The 13,259-nt window shown below is 39.5% G+C and overlaps 1 protein-coding gene across 2 annotated transcripts in view; it reads right to left on the bottom strand.

Annotated features, from left to right (window-relative positions):
• LOC126471500 (serine/threonine-protein phosphatase 2A 56 kDa regulatory subunit epsilon isoform) overlaps positions 1 to 13,259 on the bottom strand; it is a 296,643-nt gene that overhangs the window by 24,589 nt on the left and 258,795 nt on the right. Inside the window, exons 9-10 of one of the 2 annotated variants that reach the window (XM_050099725.1) lie at positions 5,298 to 5,527; positions 4,569 to 4,637 (exon numbers count right to left, since the gene is read on the bottom strand). In XM_050099725.1, the coding sequence (XP_049955682.1) occupies positions 4,604 to 4,637; positions 5,298 to 5,527 (264 nt within the window). In that variant the 3' untranslated portion in view covers positions 4,569 to 4,603. The remainder of the gene's footprint in view (positions 1 to 4,568; positions 4,638 to 5,297; positions 5,528 to 13,259) is intronic. The other variant, XM_050099718.1, reaches the window with a different exon arrangement.

The following is a 13,259-nucleotide window of genomic DNA, read 5'->3' as shown; positions in this document are numbered from 1 at the left end:
CAAGTGACGGCTAAAGGTGACGTATGCATCAAAATCTCGGCCAGTGATACCAACTCCATTACGCTGAAAAATACTTTGTATGTGCCAAAACTTGGAACCAATCTAATCTCAGTCGCAAAGGTTGTGGACAGCAATCACACTGTAACCTTTGAGAAAAATCATGCAGTTATAAGGGACACTAACGATAAAGTTAAAGTGACTGCAAATAGAGTTGGTAACCTGTTTTACTTGCATGAAAACAGCCCAAAGGCCTGTACAGCTGCCGAGATAAAAATTACGAAAAGTGACACGCAAATCTGGCATGCTCAATTAGGACACTTGAACTCGGGAGATATGATTACAATGCTCAACGATGAGTATGTGACAGGCTTGAAATTCAGTGATGCAGACTTCACCAAGTACACTATATGTCTTGAAGGAAAGATCACATCCACCCCTTTCATCAGGCAGGATGAAAACAAAAGTGAGCTTCTGGAGTTAGTGCATTCAGATGTCTGTGGGCCAATGAGAGAAAAATCTCTAGGTGGTGCAAGATATTTTGTAACCTTCATAGATGACCACAGCAGATGGTGTCAAGTCACTTTCTTCGACACAAGGGGAAGTTGTGGACAGATTTGTTGAATTCAAGAACTTTGGTGAAAATCAGACTGGGTGTAAAATCAAATCTTTCCAGTCAGATAACAGCAAGGAATACTGCAACGAAAGGATGGACTCCATCTTCCAAGCGCCAGGAATACAGTGACGTCAAACAGTTCCTTATACACCACAGCAGAATGATGTTGCTGAACGAAAGAACCGATCCCCGGTTGAAGTGGCTCACTGCATGATGCTGGAGTCTGGAGTGTCTGGACAGCCACCATCACTTTGGGCCGAAGCTATTAACACAACCAACCACATCTGAAATTGCTGCCTAACCAAAGGACTTTCAGGTGGAATTCCATATGAAAAGTGGATGAAGAAGAAACCAGACCTGTCACACCTTCGTGTATTCGGTGAAAGTGTCATCATCCTAGACAAATCGCCAAACAAGGGGAAGTTTGATCCGAGAGGCAAGCAAGGAATCTTCGTAGGCTACTCAGACCATTCAAGTACCTATCGTGTGTGGGTGCCAAAAGACCACAAGACACACACATCACGAGATGTCAGGTTCCTTGATCATAACAGTTTTGAACCCAAGCAAACCTATATAGACCTCTCTGCAGATGAACAACAACATTGCCAAAGAAAATGCATCTGCATGAACCTTTCACCAGACGACTTGAGTGACAACAGAAGCTATGTGTCAGAATCATCCTCTGATGAAGAACCACTTTACGGTTTTGAAGAAGAAGAAGAAGTCACCTCGCTACCACACGATATCATTTCAGATGATAACCTGTCATGTGACGAGGAAAGCAATTCCTCAATTGTCACACCTGCTCCACAGCTTGCACAAGATGTTTCAAGTCATGACATCAACTTTGCTGCTAATACAACAGAAATCAGTGTTGAGGGTGCATTGAATGGTCCAGATAGTCAAGAATGGTTTAGCGCTATATACGATAAAGTCAAGTCGCTAGTCAAGAATGAAACCTGGGACATCGTGGACAGACCAGCAAACAGAAAAATAATTGACAGCAGAACTGTCTTTAGAAACAAATACGGCAGTGATGGATCCTTGCTACGAAGAAAGGCCAGAATAGTTGCACGAGGATTCAACCAAAGACCCGGAGTTGACTTTGTGGAAACATTCTCTCCAGTTGCAAGAATGGAATCATTCAGACTCCTCATTGCTCTGGCAGTGAAGTTTAACTTGCATGTCTCGCAGCTGGGTATCACCACTGCATTCCTCAAAGGTGAAATAGATACTGAAATCTTCATGGAACAGCCGTACTCATTAGCCAAGTTCTTACAGAAGATGAGAGATGTTGAGGAGGACCATTACATAGCCAAAAAGGCAGATGATATGCTACAGAAGTTGAAATCTGGTGACAAAGTGTGCAAGCTTACAAAAGCCATCTACGGACTGCGCCAAGCTGGCAGACAGTGGCATGCCAAATTAAACGCCACATTAACGTCAATTGGATTGCAGCCCACTAGTGAAGATCCTTGTGTATATGTGGGCAGTGTGGGAAATTCTCAATTCTTCCTGCTCACTTATGTTGACGACATCATAATTGCATCATCAGACCCGGAAAGGACAAGGCAAATCAAGGACAAGTTATCTGCCAGATTTGATGTCAAGGATCTTGGTCCTGTGAAATGCTACCTGGGCATTGACGTAAATCAGTCTGTTGACAAACTCACGCAGTGTGAAAGTGGCTACATCAGAGAAGTTTTACACCGATTCCGAATGGATGACTGCAAGCCCGTAAGAGCCCCGTTTGCGACCGTGATCGAACTGGATGTTACAGCTGCAGGTACAGCGGATGGGACTCAGTATCTGTTCAGGGAACTGCTCGGAGCGTTGATGTACATCGCCATTGGCACTCACCCTGATATATGCCATGCAGTCAACAAGCTAAGCCAATACAACAACAGTCATGATCTTGTTCACTGGCAGGTAGCTAAACAAATCCTTAGATAACTCAAGGGAACAACTGACAAGAAACTAACCTACGTCAAGGATAACAAGGGAATATTCGGTTTTGCAGATGCTGAGTTGGGAAATTCTGATGCTCACAGGAAGTCGTATACTGGTTACAACTTCATCTTGTGCATGTCAGCAATCTCATGGTGTTCACACAAGCAGAGGACCGTCACTCTTTCATCAAATGAGGCTGAGTATATGAGTATCTCCGAAGCAGCAAAGGAAGTGATTCACCTATCAACCACCGTGAAGGAGCTGGGTCTAGCGGAGCTGTCAAATATTGTACTGTTCAATGACAACCAGTCAGCTGGAAAATTGTCAAATAATCCAGTTTTCCACTCAAAGACAAAACATATTCACATAAAGTACCACTTCATTCGCCAGGCCCTGCTAGATTATCCACTGAAACTGGAATATCGGTCAACAGAAGACATGGTAGCAGACATGCTGACGAAGGCCCTTCCTGCGGCGAATCACGAGATGTGTGTTGTTGGACTCTGACTGCAAACCTAGAACCACAAACTTAAGGATTCAAGTTCATCAATTTATACCTGTGTGTAAAAATTGAGGAGGCGTGTTGAGATTCAAATTTTACCACCACATAATATCGTTGGTGTCCACAGATGTTATATACACAGTTGTCCTAGCAGTGTGTGTTCTCTGTCTGTGTGTGTTCCTTGTTCAGTGTGCGGTCCTTTTATGAATAAAGTTGTTCATTACACACGTGTCGTTGCTGTAATTTCAAGTACTAATCCTAAAAGGTCAAACCGGACAGGTAAAGAAGTCAGCTGTCACTCCTGACTGATTTATTTTTAATTTCAAAATTATTACTCTCATAACTGTATTTTTTAGACCACTAGGGGGAGAGGGGGTGGGGGTGGGGGGTGGGGTGGGGGTGGGGGGGAGGGGACAGTCTTGGAGGGGCTGTCTATGTGTTACAGTATTTTCACGTACAAGTTAAGGATTAATGTTGTAAATAAGCCAGGCCCGAATACAGGGAGGCCTTGAAAGGTCGCAGTGTTCCATCACTGAAGATGGTTTGTACTCTTCCTTTGAGTACAGATATATATCTGATGAAACGCAACTTTATCTGTAACTTCTCTCATTCCTAACACAACTTCAGTAGATTAATCCTGAAGAACACCACCAAATGTGTCTCAGACTTTTCTTCTTTGTGAAGACATCTTGAGTCTAATTATTAACTTCTGGAAAAAGAAGTACAAACAGCTAGTCACCAACACCTGTACCTCCTCTTCGTCTCTATTTCAAACTATCAGAGTGAAGGGCATAAATGTAAAATTAGAATTATGTACTTTCACATACCAGTAGTTAACTGCCAAGTCACATAGATGACGAAACAAACATAAGACAAATTACTTTAACAGAGGAGAGACTTTTAAAGACAGGTAAAGGTTTCTTTTTTCATCAATCACAGAAGTACACAAAGCCATCTAAGTCCCAGAAGGTTACCACTATAGTTGAAGGAAAGGAAGGGAGAAATATTTCTTAAACGTAATCTACACATTTATACAAGCAAGAATACAAGAAAAGTTATTAGTTCTAACATGGGGATAAAAGAAGTTCTACGATGAAGAAACAGTTTATAAGATGATGCCACAACAAAGTACTCCCAAATTTCAGAGGGCGAAATGAATCACAATGTTACAAAAAAGCTAACAGCCCCATGAAATATGACAACAATAGCGGGATACAAGAAATCCAACTGCTAAAAGAAATAGCAACATTTCTCTCTCAATACAAACAAATGGGAAAGCAAATTGATAGTATGATGAGCTCAGATAATTAAACATCAGAAATTTCTTCACAGAAAATGAGTGTAAAGACCAAAGTAAATTAGGGCTGGTAGTACTGAAGAATGTAGAGTATAGAATTATAATCTGACCAAAATTATTTCCCAACCTCCTTAAACAAAATCTGAAATAAGTGTCTACAACCTGTGTAGATGAACTAACTTAACAAAAATGATCAACACAGTTACCTTCGATACGCTGCAAACCTCAATCTCGTCATTAATCATTTGTTATTGGCCAAAGTTTGGTCTGGTGCACTGGAACAAAATAACAAATTTTTACATGTATTTTTTTCCAGCACACCGGTAATGGTTTATAGCTGAGCCACACAAAGCACCGAATAACAAAATGAGTATCGGCTCAGCTCTTGAGATGTCCCCATTTTATTTACATAAGAAACCATAGGTGTTATTCATTCTGATAAAGTGGCTTTTACATTGTTTCAAGGTGTGTAAAGTAATCATCTATACAACAAACTGAAAGGGAGGAGGGAAAATTTCCTTCCACTGTTACAAAATAACTTATTACAGCAAAATATGGGTACAGAGCAGTCCTTACAAACTGAATAACTGTATGCATGTTCACTACAGAATTCATGTACTGATCATGACTTTTCACCTTTTGCAACATAAGGGAAGAACTAACCAACCAACCAATTTCTCACAGTTCTTTTTACGGAAGCCTGTGTGAATCACAAGTGTCATTGGGTACTTCGGTGAACTATTAACAACTGAATATTTTTTCTGAAAGGTCTGTGAAGATGTTTTGTTTTTCTAGGATGGGGGGGATGGGGGAAAAATGAGGGAAGGAGTTGGAAGTTCGCCTGAAACTAAGCTAACATCTAATATTCAATTCTCCTTTGTCACACGACAATTGATAGCAAAGTTCTACAATTTATGTGAGTCATGCTTACTTACTTCTGCCTGTCAGCTTTATATGAAGCTGTGAGCTCATCAAACAACTTGCTATTCATCTCCATGAATGTTTTGAGCACATTGTACACAAGGGCCACAATAGTCTGATTCCAGTGTTCCTTACTTATTCGGTACAGAGCTGGAAACATTATTGGCATTATCACATTGTTGTGTTCTTCTATTAAACTCATGATGTATTCATTGTTCCAGAAGTACAAAGCACGCTCAGCAACCTGAAAGAAAAAAGGAATTAGTCTATAAAAATAGTATAATCCAATAGAATATAAGATGATAATTAATGCTCAGCATTACAATATTACGCTTGGCATCAAAAATGTCCATGCAATGACCTTAAAGGAAGCTTCCTCGTATTAAATTGGTTATATGTACAGCACTTCGCCATTCTTATTTTCATCTGATTTCAAAGCAATAATCAAAAAGCCTACAGAAACTGTTTTACACTTATCAAAAGCTTAGAAATCTCCCAATCTTCGAAGCTGATGTATCAAGTTTTTTTGAGAAGTGCTTCATACTGCTTTAGAAAGTTAATGTCTGGCCAGTGCCCTTCAAGTTATAGAAGTAAGAAGAAAATCAAGGAGGGCCTGTCTGTAAGGTCCCCCTTGTTAGATAACTATTGTACATATGTCAAACTCAAGCGTGATCAGAAATGTTTGTAATCGGAGCTAAGAAAAGTTGGTGACTTGAATGAACAAAAAAGAATAGACTGACTCCAGGCTGTCCAACTGCCCTTTAACCAACTTAATGTGTTACCAGCTTGAATGTGAAAATGGTACATGGAACTGTTTTCCTAAATTAATTTAATTTCAGTTCAAAATATTATTTTTTAGCAACTAATTGGTGTTAATTACAAAAAAATCTTCTATACTGCCATTGATTATTGTCATTTTGCAATACTTAAGTAAAAAATATGGGCACTTTTCAAAACATGCACAGGCATATCAAAAATGAGTTCCAGCAAACTGGGACTTCTTGTTCATTTTAATTTAAACAAAGTTATAAATTATTAGTTGTGAATGCTGAACAGCATATGCAAAGAATTACAAGTTGAGACTTCCAGAAGGGTTTGAAATTGAACAAGAACAGCTGAACACAATGAATAAAAGGAACTACAACTGAATGACCAACGTTGGGGCTAGAATGGGGAACAGGAGAATACCTAACACAGAATGAGAATGATCAAACGAGCCCAATGTGGGAACAGCAGAAACGGAATTACGAAGAGACCAAAGCAGGAACGAGGAACAGTGTAACGGTAATGAGGAACAAGATTAAGGTGGGAATGACACTGATTTGAAGGAAGTGGTGAACAACTGTGCCTTACAAGTTGTTCCTAGGGCCTACTGTTCAGTTTAGTAAACCATTCCTTTGGACTTAGTCCTTTGCGAATGTCCCATCTAGTGGGAAACCCTCTGAGGATAGCTCATACTAAGATTTCACTAAAGAAAATTCCCCACAATGCATAACAATTTGGTTATGATTACATGTCATGTTACTATGGAATCTTTGTGCCCATACTGCATTCCACATCTTACAGAACAACGTAAATTTTATGTTAATTGAAAATTGGCTTTCACACTTAGCATGGAACAGCAGTCACAGTCATGTCATGAGATGAAAGCTCTGTGCAATGTTGAGAATGTTATAAAACATTGATGTAGGATAGGTGAACATCCATTTTCCAAAAAATGTAGGATGCAATAAATGCATGAGGACACCTATCAGCATAAAGGATGGACTCATTCATCAAAGTTGAGTGGGAGATGGAAGAAAAATTTTGTGGTACAAGCTGGTAGTTTTGACAGAGAAAAGAGATGTTGTTGTTGTTGTGGTCTTCAGTCCTGAGACTGGTTTGATGCAGCTCTCCATGCTATTCTATCCTGTGCAAGCCTCTTCATCTCCCAGTACCTACTGCAACCTACATCCTTCTGAATCTGCTTAGTGTATTCATCTCTTGGTCTCCCCCTACGATTTTTACCCTCCACGCTGCCCTCCAGTACTAAATTGGTGATCCCTTGATGCCTCAGAACATGTCCTACCAACCGATCCCTTCTTCTGGTCAAGTTGTGCCACAAACTTCTCTTCTCCCCAATCCTATTCAATACTTCCTCATTAGTTATGTGATCTACCCATCTAATCTTCAGCATTCTTCTGTAGCACCACATTTCGAAAGCTTCTATTCTCTTGTCCAAACTATTTATCGTCCATGTTTCACTTCCATACATGGCTACACTCCATACGAATACTTTCAGAAATGACTTCCTGACACTTAAATCTATACTGGATGTTAACAAATTTCTCTTCTTCAGAAACGCTTTCCTTGCCATTGCCAGTCTACATTTTATATCCTCTCTACTTCGACCATCATCAGTTATTTTGCTCCCCAAATAGCAAAACTCCTTTACTACTGTAAGTGTCTCATTTCCTAATCTAATTCCCTCAGCATCACCCGACTTAATTTGACTACATTCCATTATCCTTGTTTTTCCTTTGTTGATGTTCATCTTATATCCTCCCTTCAAGACACCATCCATTCCGTTCAACTGCTCTTCCAAGTCCTTTGCTGTCTCTGACAGAATTAGAATGTCATCGGCGAACCTCAAAGTTTTTATTTCTTCTCCATGGATTTTAATACCTACTCCGAATTTTTCTTTTGTTTCCTTTCCTGCTTGCTCAATATACAGATTGAATAACATCGGGGAGAGGCTACAACCCTGTCTTACTCCCTTCCCAACCACTGCTTCCCTTTCATGTCCCTCGACTCTTATAACTGCCATCTGGTTTCTGTACAAATTGTAAATAGCCTTTCGCTCCCTGTATTTTACCCCTGCCACCTTTAGAATTTGAAAGAGAGTATTCCAGTCAACATTGTCAAAAGCTTTCTCTAAGTCTACAAATGCTAGAAACGTAGGTTTGCCTTTCCTTAATCTTTCTTCTAAGATAAGTCGTAAGGTCAGTATTGCCTCACGTGTTCCAGTATTTCTACGGAATCCAAACTGATCTTCCCCGAGGTCGGCTTCTACTAGTTTTTCCATTCGTCTGTAAAGAATTCGTGTTAGTATTTTGCAGCTGTGACTTATTAAGCTGATAGTTCGGTAATTTTCACATCTGTCAACACCTGCTTTCTTTGGGATTGGAATTATTATATTCTTCTTGAAGTCTGAGGGTATTTCGCCTGTTTCATACATCTTGCTCACCAGATGGTAGAGTTTTGCCAGGACTGGCTCTCCCACGGCCGTCAGTAGTTCCAATGGAATATTGTCTACTCCGGGGGCCTTGTTTCGACTCAGGTCTTTCAGTGCTCTGTCAAACTCTTCACGCAGTATCGTATCTCCCATTTCATCCTCATCTACATCCTCTTCCATTTCCATAATATTGTCTTCAAGTACATCGCCCTTGTATAGACCCTCTATATACTCCTTCCACCTTTCTGCTTTCCCTTCTTTGCTTAGAACTGGGTTTCCATCAGAGCTCTTTATGTTCATACAAGTGGTTCTCTTATCTCCAAAGGTCTCTTTAATTTGCCTGTAGGCAGTATCTATCTTACCCCTGGTGAGATAAGCCTCTACATCCTTACATTTGTCCTCTAGCCATGATAAAAGAGAAAAGATATGAAGATAAGAATAAATTCCACAGTAACTAATGGTTGATAGTCTACAAGAAGTATTAGCAATATCTAAATTCTTATCAGCCATGATATGTCTATTGACCTAAGACATTACAAGGCTCAGCTACGGTAACAAATACGGGGTCACAACGGCTTGTGTTAGAGGACTGTAGCTTCGCTTTTGCACAGTGTAGGGATTCTGCTGGTCGATGGCAATGTGAGATCAGCATCTACAGGTTGCAGTACAGTGTCAGATAGCATGCCCATAACTGGAGTAAATTTCAAACACGTGCAGCCTGTTAAGACGCAGACAGCCTTCCAAAGTCTATTTTCCATTGTTTAATAAAACTTTCAACAGTGAATAATGGCGCTACAGATTGATTTGATTACGAAATGCTTTGCTTGTTCTCAAACCAAGTGAGTACACCTATACCTACAGATACATTAAACTGCAACATTATCTTAAGCAAGATTATCAGAGACTAGTGTGTCACAATAATAAATTGTCTTTGTACCATATCTTTTTCTATATTTGCTCGCAGGCTAATCAAACTCCTTCCTTAGCCTATTTTTATCACAGTTTCTCAACTTACTACATCTGTGTCAAGCCCAGAGCTGAACTGTCTGGAATGTTCCTGTATTAAGGTAAGGAGGTATGTTCATAAAGACGCAGACTTCAGACTGGCATAAGATATGAGTCACAGTGTTATCTGAGTTATGTTCTCAGCCAGCCTGACTTCTGGCATCAACAGGAAGAATGAGTGAACAAAATTTTAGTGTGGATTCATGCAGCATCAGCTCGGATGCCTGACCGTGGGCAGCAGTGGATAAATTGCTGACATAGGAATAATAAGGTAGTTTGGCCGTAGCCTACACGATCAAACTGCCCTTGCCAAGTTCCAACAGTCAGGAGCGGTGAAGGGTCTCGCATATCCATAGGTCCAGTATAATAGGGCTACCTTGGGGCAGCCTATACTATCTGCATCTAGCCATCTAGCGACGAGGTCCCATGTTCCATGGGGCAGTGTTGAAATAGCCAAAACCAGTAGATCTATTAATACTACAAATGAATTTAAATATGTAAAATGTACTTCCACTGTAAAAAAACCTCATTCCTATTTCATGTTAGTAGATGGTATAAACACACTACTCACAGCAGAGAAGCCCGACTTTGCATTCACACTGCAAAAGTAATGTGGTGAGGCAGGAAATTGTTTTAACCAAGTAGGTGGAGTTTGCGAATTTTTCATTGAGATTGTTTCTCAGAAATGATTAAACATCATCAATGAATGTTACTGATGAGCATGTTCAAAGATCACCAAACTCTTGCATTTCTTCATCAGTTATTTTTAGAAAGTGTAACACATATTTTTGGTAAAATAAACATTATTGAGAGCTCAACAAGCAGAATGATCTCTCTGTGCCAGAACACAGTAAACATAATTTTTTGTGTGGCAACATTGTTTTAAACTCATGTTTTTTTGGGGGGGATTGTGAGTGCCACCGTTCCTTAGATTCTGGAGCATGACATGACAAACCCAAGTTTCATCACCGGTCACAATTCTGTTTAACAGTTCATCTCCATTGCCACTTCATGTCAAAGTACTGCCAAGTTGCTTCATTTTATGGACAGCCATAAGCTTTTTCGGATCCCAACAGGAACACAATTTGTGAAAATTTAAGCAATTTGTGACAATCTCAAGCAAAATAGTTTTTGAAATTTAAAGAAACTCATCACAAAGCATTCCCATTGTGAACTGTCTGTCTTCACAAATTTTCTCATTCAATTTCTCAAGTTAACCTTCACTGACAACTGAAGGCCATCCACTCTGTGCTTTGCCATGGCCATTACTTCATTCATCATTAAATTGTTTTACCTGCTTTCACACCATTACAACAGTCATTACAGTTTCACCATAAATTTCTACAACTTTTTCATGAATTTCAGCTGGCTTAACATTCTTTGTGTTCAAAAACCGTATTACAGAATGCACTAAAGTTGGAAGGCTCAGAGAATCCTTAAACATTTTAAACGATCACTAACAAATGTAAACGCAACACAATCTGGCTGTAATGAAGTCAGTGGAAAGACAATGAACCAGAGGGACAAGTGTAAATGTGCTACAGTGGCGGTAGAATGAAAGGAAACTTACTTTCCAGACATACCTAGTTTCAGTTTTAGTATGTAAATGGTTAGACATGTAAATTTTAAACTTTGTCTTGCTAAATGGTGGAGAAGGGCAGGCGGTGGTGGTGGGGCGGGGTATGTTGGGAGATAAAATAATGATCAATGAGAATAAATAATTTTTATTCTCTATAATAAGAGTGTCTGACTGTTATTCTTCTTTTGCCTCTATTTAAGCTGTCAGCAAATTATTGTTTTTGTTGACAAAAAGCATAATTTTCTCGCCAATGTACAGAATGATTTTAATTTACGGTTTTTCTTGACATTACTTTTCTTTTCCCACCAAACATGATAAGGACAAAAATCTGCAGAGCACTGTTTTTGAAATTGTAGCTTGTTACAGTGCACTTTTGTGGGCTGTGCAATCCACCTTGACAATGCTACAGGTAGAACCAATGAGATACTTAAGATTGGAAGTTGGACTGGCAGGGGAGGGGAGCCACAACTAAGTATGTGGTTTACACGAAGACTCTTGGCATGGTCACTCTAGTGTGAACACAATGTAGCAGTGGCCACTGAGCATAAACAAAAGAGAAATTCGAATGTCCGGTAGGTGAGCAGCTGTGCATGGGGAATAAGCCCCATTTCTCTCTCGCAGCCAGCCTACAACCATGTTCTATCTTTCTGGAAGAGTAGAACCATCACATAGATCACAGATTCCTTCTGGTGTCATGAGACACTCACTCAAAACACCATGATGGATCAGCACTAGTATCTTTGCTCATTTTAAATGAAGATATGAAAATAAAGCGCTATGCACAAAACAAAGCAAAGTGGAGTGCAGAAACCACTTCGTGACAACTACTGTGCAACTGCTTGCTGTGGTTGGCAATGTCGTAAATGAGGTAGTTCAAGCCTGACCCCAACCAGTGTCTTACGTAACCATAGTTCAGAACAGGCGCCACCTAAAATAGTCACATTATAGTGTTCACAATTTCGCACAATACCAAATTTAGCTAGCAGACAAACATATGAATTTCTTTGTTCTATGATGTTAAATCCTGAGACAGAGTCCTATGGTACCATAAGAGACCATTCAACTGCCCAATGACATGGAACCACAGAGTAACTTACAAGCGCACTGATATGTTGTTGCATTCATGCATAGGTTTGTTCATCATTTTGCAAATATATTCTTACATTCCTTATTTTTCAAAACTGGCCTTTGAAAGATCTGCAATTTCAGAAACTAAAATTGGTTACTTTTTATATTTGGATTAAAAAATAAAGCTATTTCAATAATTAATACAATTTGATAAAGACAGAGGTGTTTCAAAATGGGAACTCTTTACACTACAGCTCCTGTGCACTTTAAGCATAGCGCTGTATTTAAGTCGAATATCACTGTGAGCCTTAGTAAATGCACTGCTTTGCCTTCCCTTATGGAACTACACCAAACTGAATGTACTTTAATGAACAACTTCCTAAACAATTTAAAAGAAAAAGACTCATTTCGGTCACAAATAGTTCAAATACCCACGACATTTTTCAGTTTCTTATAATATTTTGTAAGTCCTCCAAAAATTACAGGTTTCCCTGGCAAATCACTGCCTGACTTTTAATACTGTCGAAATGTGAAGGGCCAGGGCGCGAACCATACGAAATGAGTGCCATAAGGTGCAAGTATAAAGCTTGCTAGTGAGTACTGTAACACTCCTTGCATATTATTCCTGTATACAGGTTCGTTTCCCACAAATGGTTAGTTTAATTTACACATCGGTATAAAAGGACTGCCCTTCTAACAAAAAGTCTAAATACATTTGCAGAATTAATGAACTAATCATGATAATTTCTTTTGTTAATCTGAGTTATATAGCAATAATAAGTTGGAAAATATTACAGTACACAAGTAGACAATGTTGTCAAAATAATGAGGCGACCAAGGTTGGATCAAAGAGGAGGGGAGAGTTGAAACTAAATTAAAATCAAATGGTAATTTTTGTAATCTGCACCTAAGTTAAGTACAAAAATTTAGAGTCTTGGACAGTGGATTTCATCATTCAATTCAGTATTCCCCAAGCCACTTTACTTTGTGTGCCTGACATAGTGTACTACCTGTACCAGTGACTTGTGTTCCCCCAACTGTTCTAATTGTGGCACACCAAAAATTAGCAGGGCTTCCCCATTTACCACAGAAGCACATGCTTTCCATTAG

This window comes from Schistocerca serialis, chromosome 1 (genome assembly GCF_023864345.2).
Source record: "Schistocerca serialis cubense isolate TAMUIC-IGC-003099 chromosome 1, iqSchSeri2.2, whole genome shotgun sequence".
Classification (NCBI taxonomy): Eukaryota; Metazoa; Arthropoda; class Insecta; order Orthoptera; family Acrididae; genus Schistocerca; species Schistocerca serialis.
The sequence above is the reverse complement of the archived record's forward strand: the minus strand, read 5'-3'. Positions and strand labels throughout refer to the sequence as shown.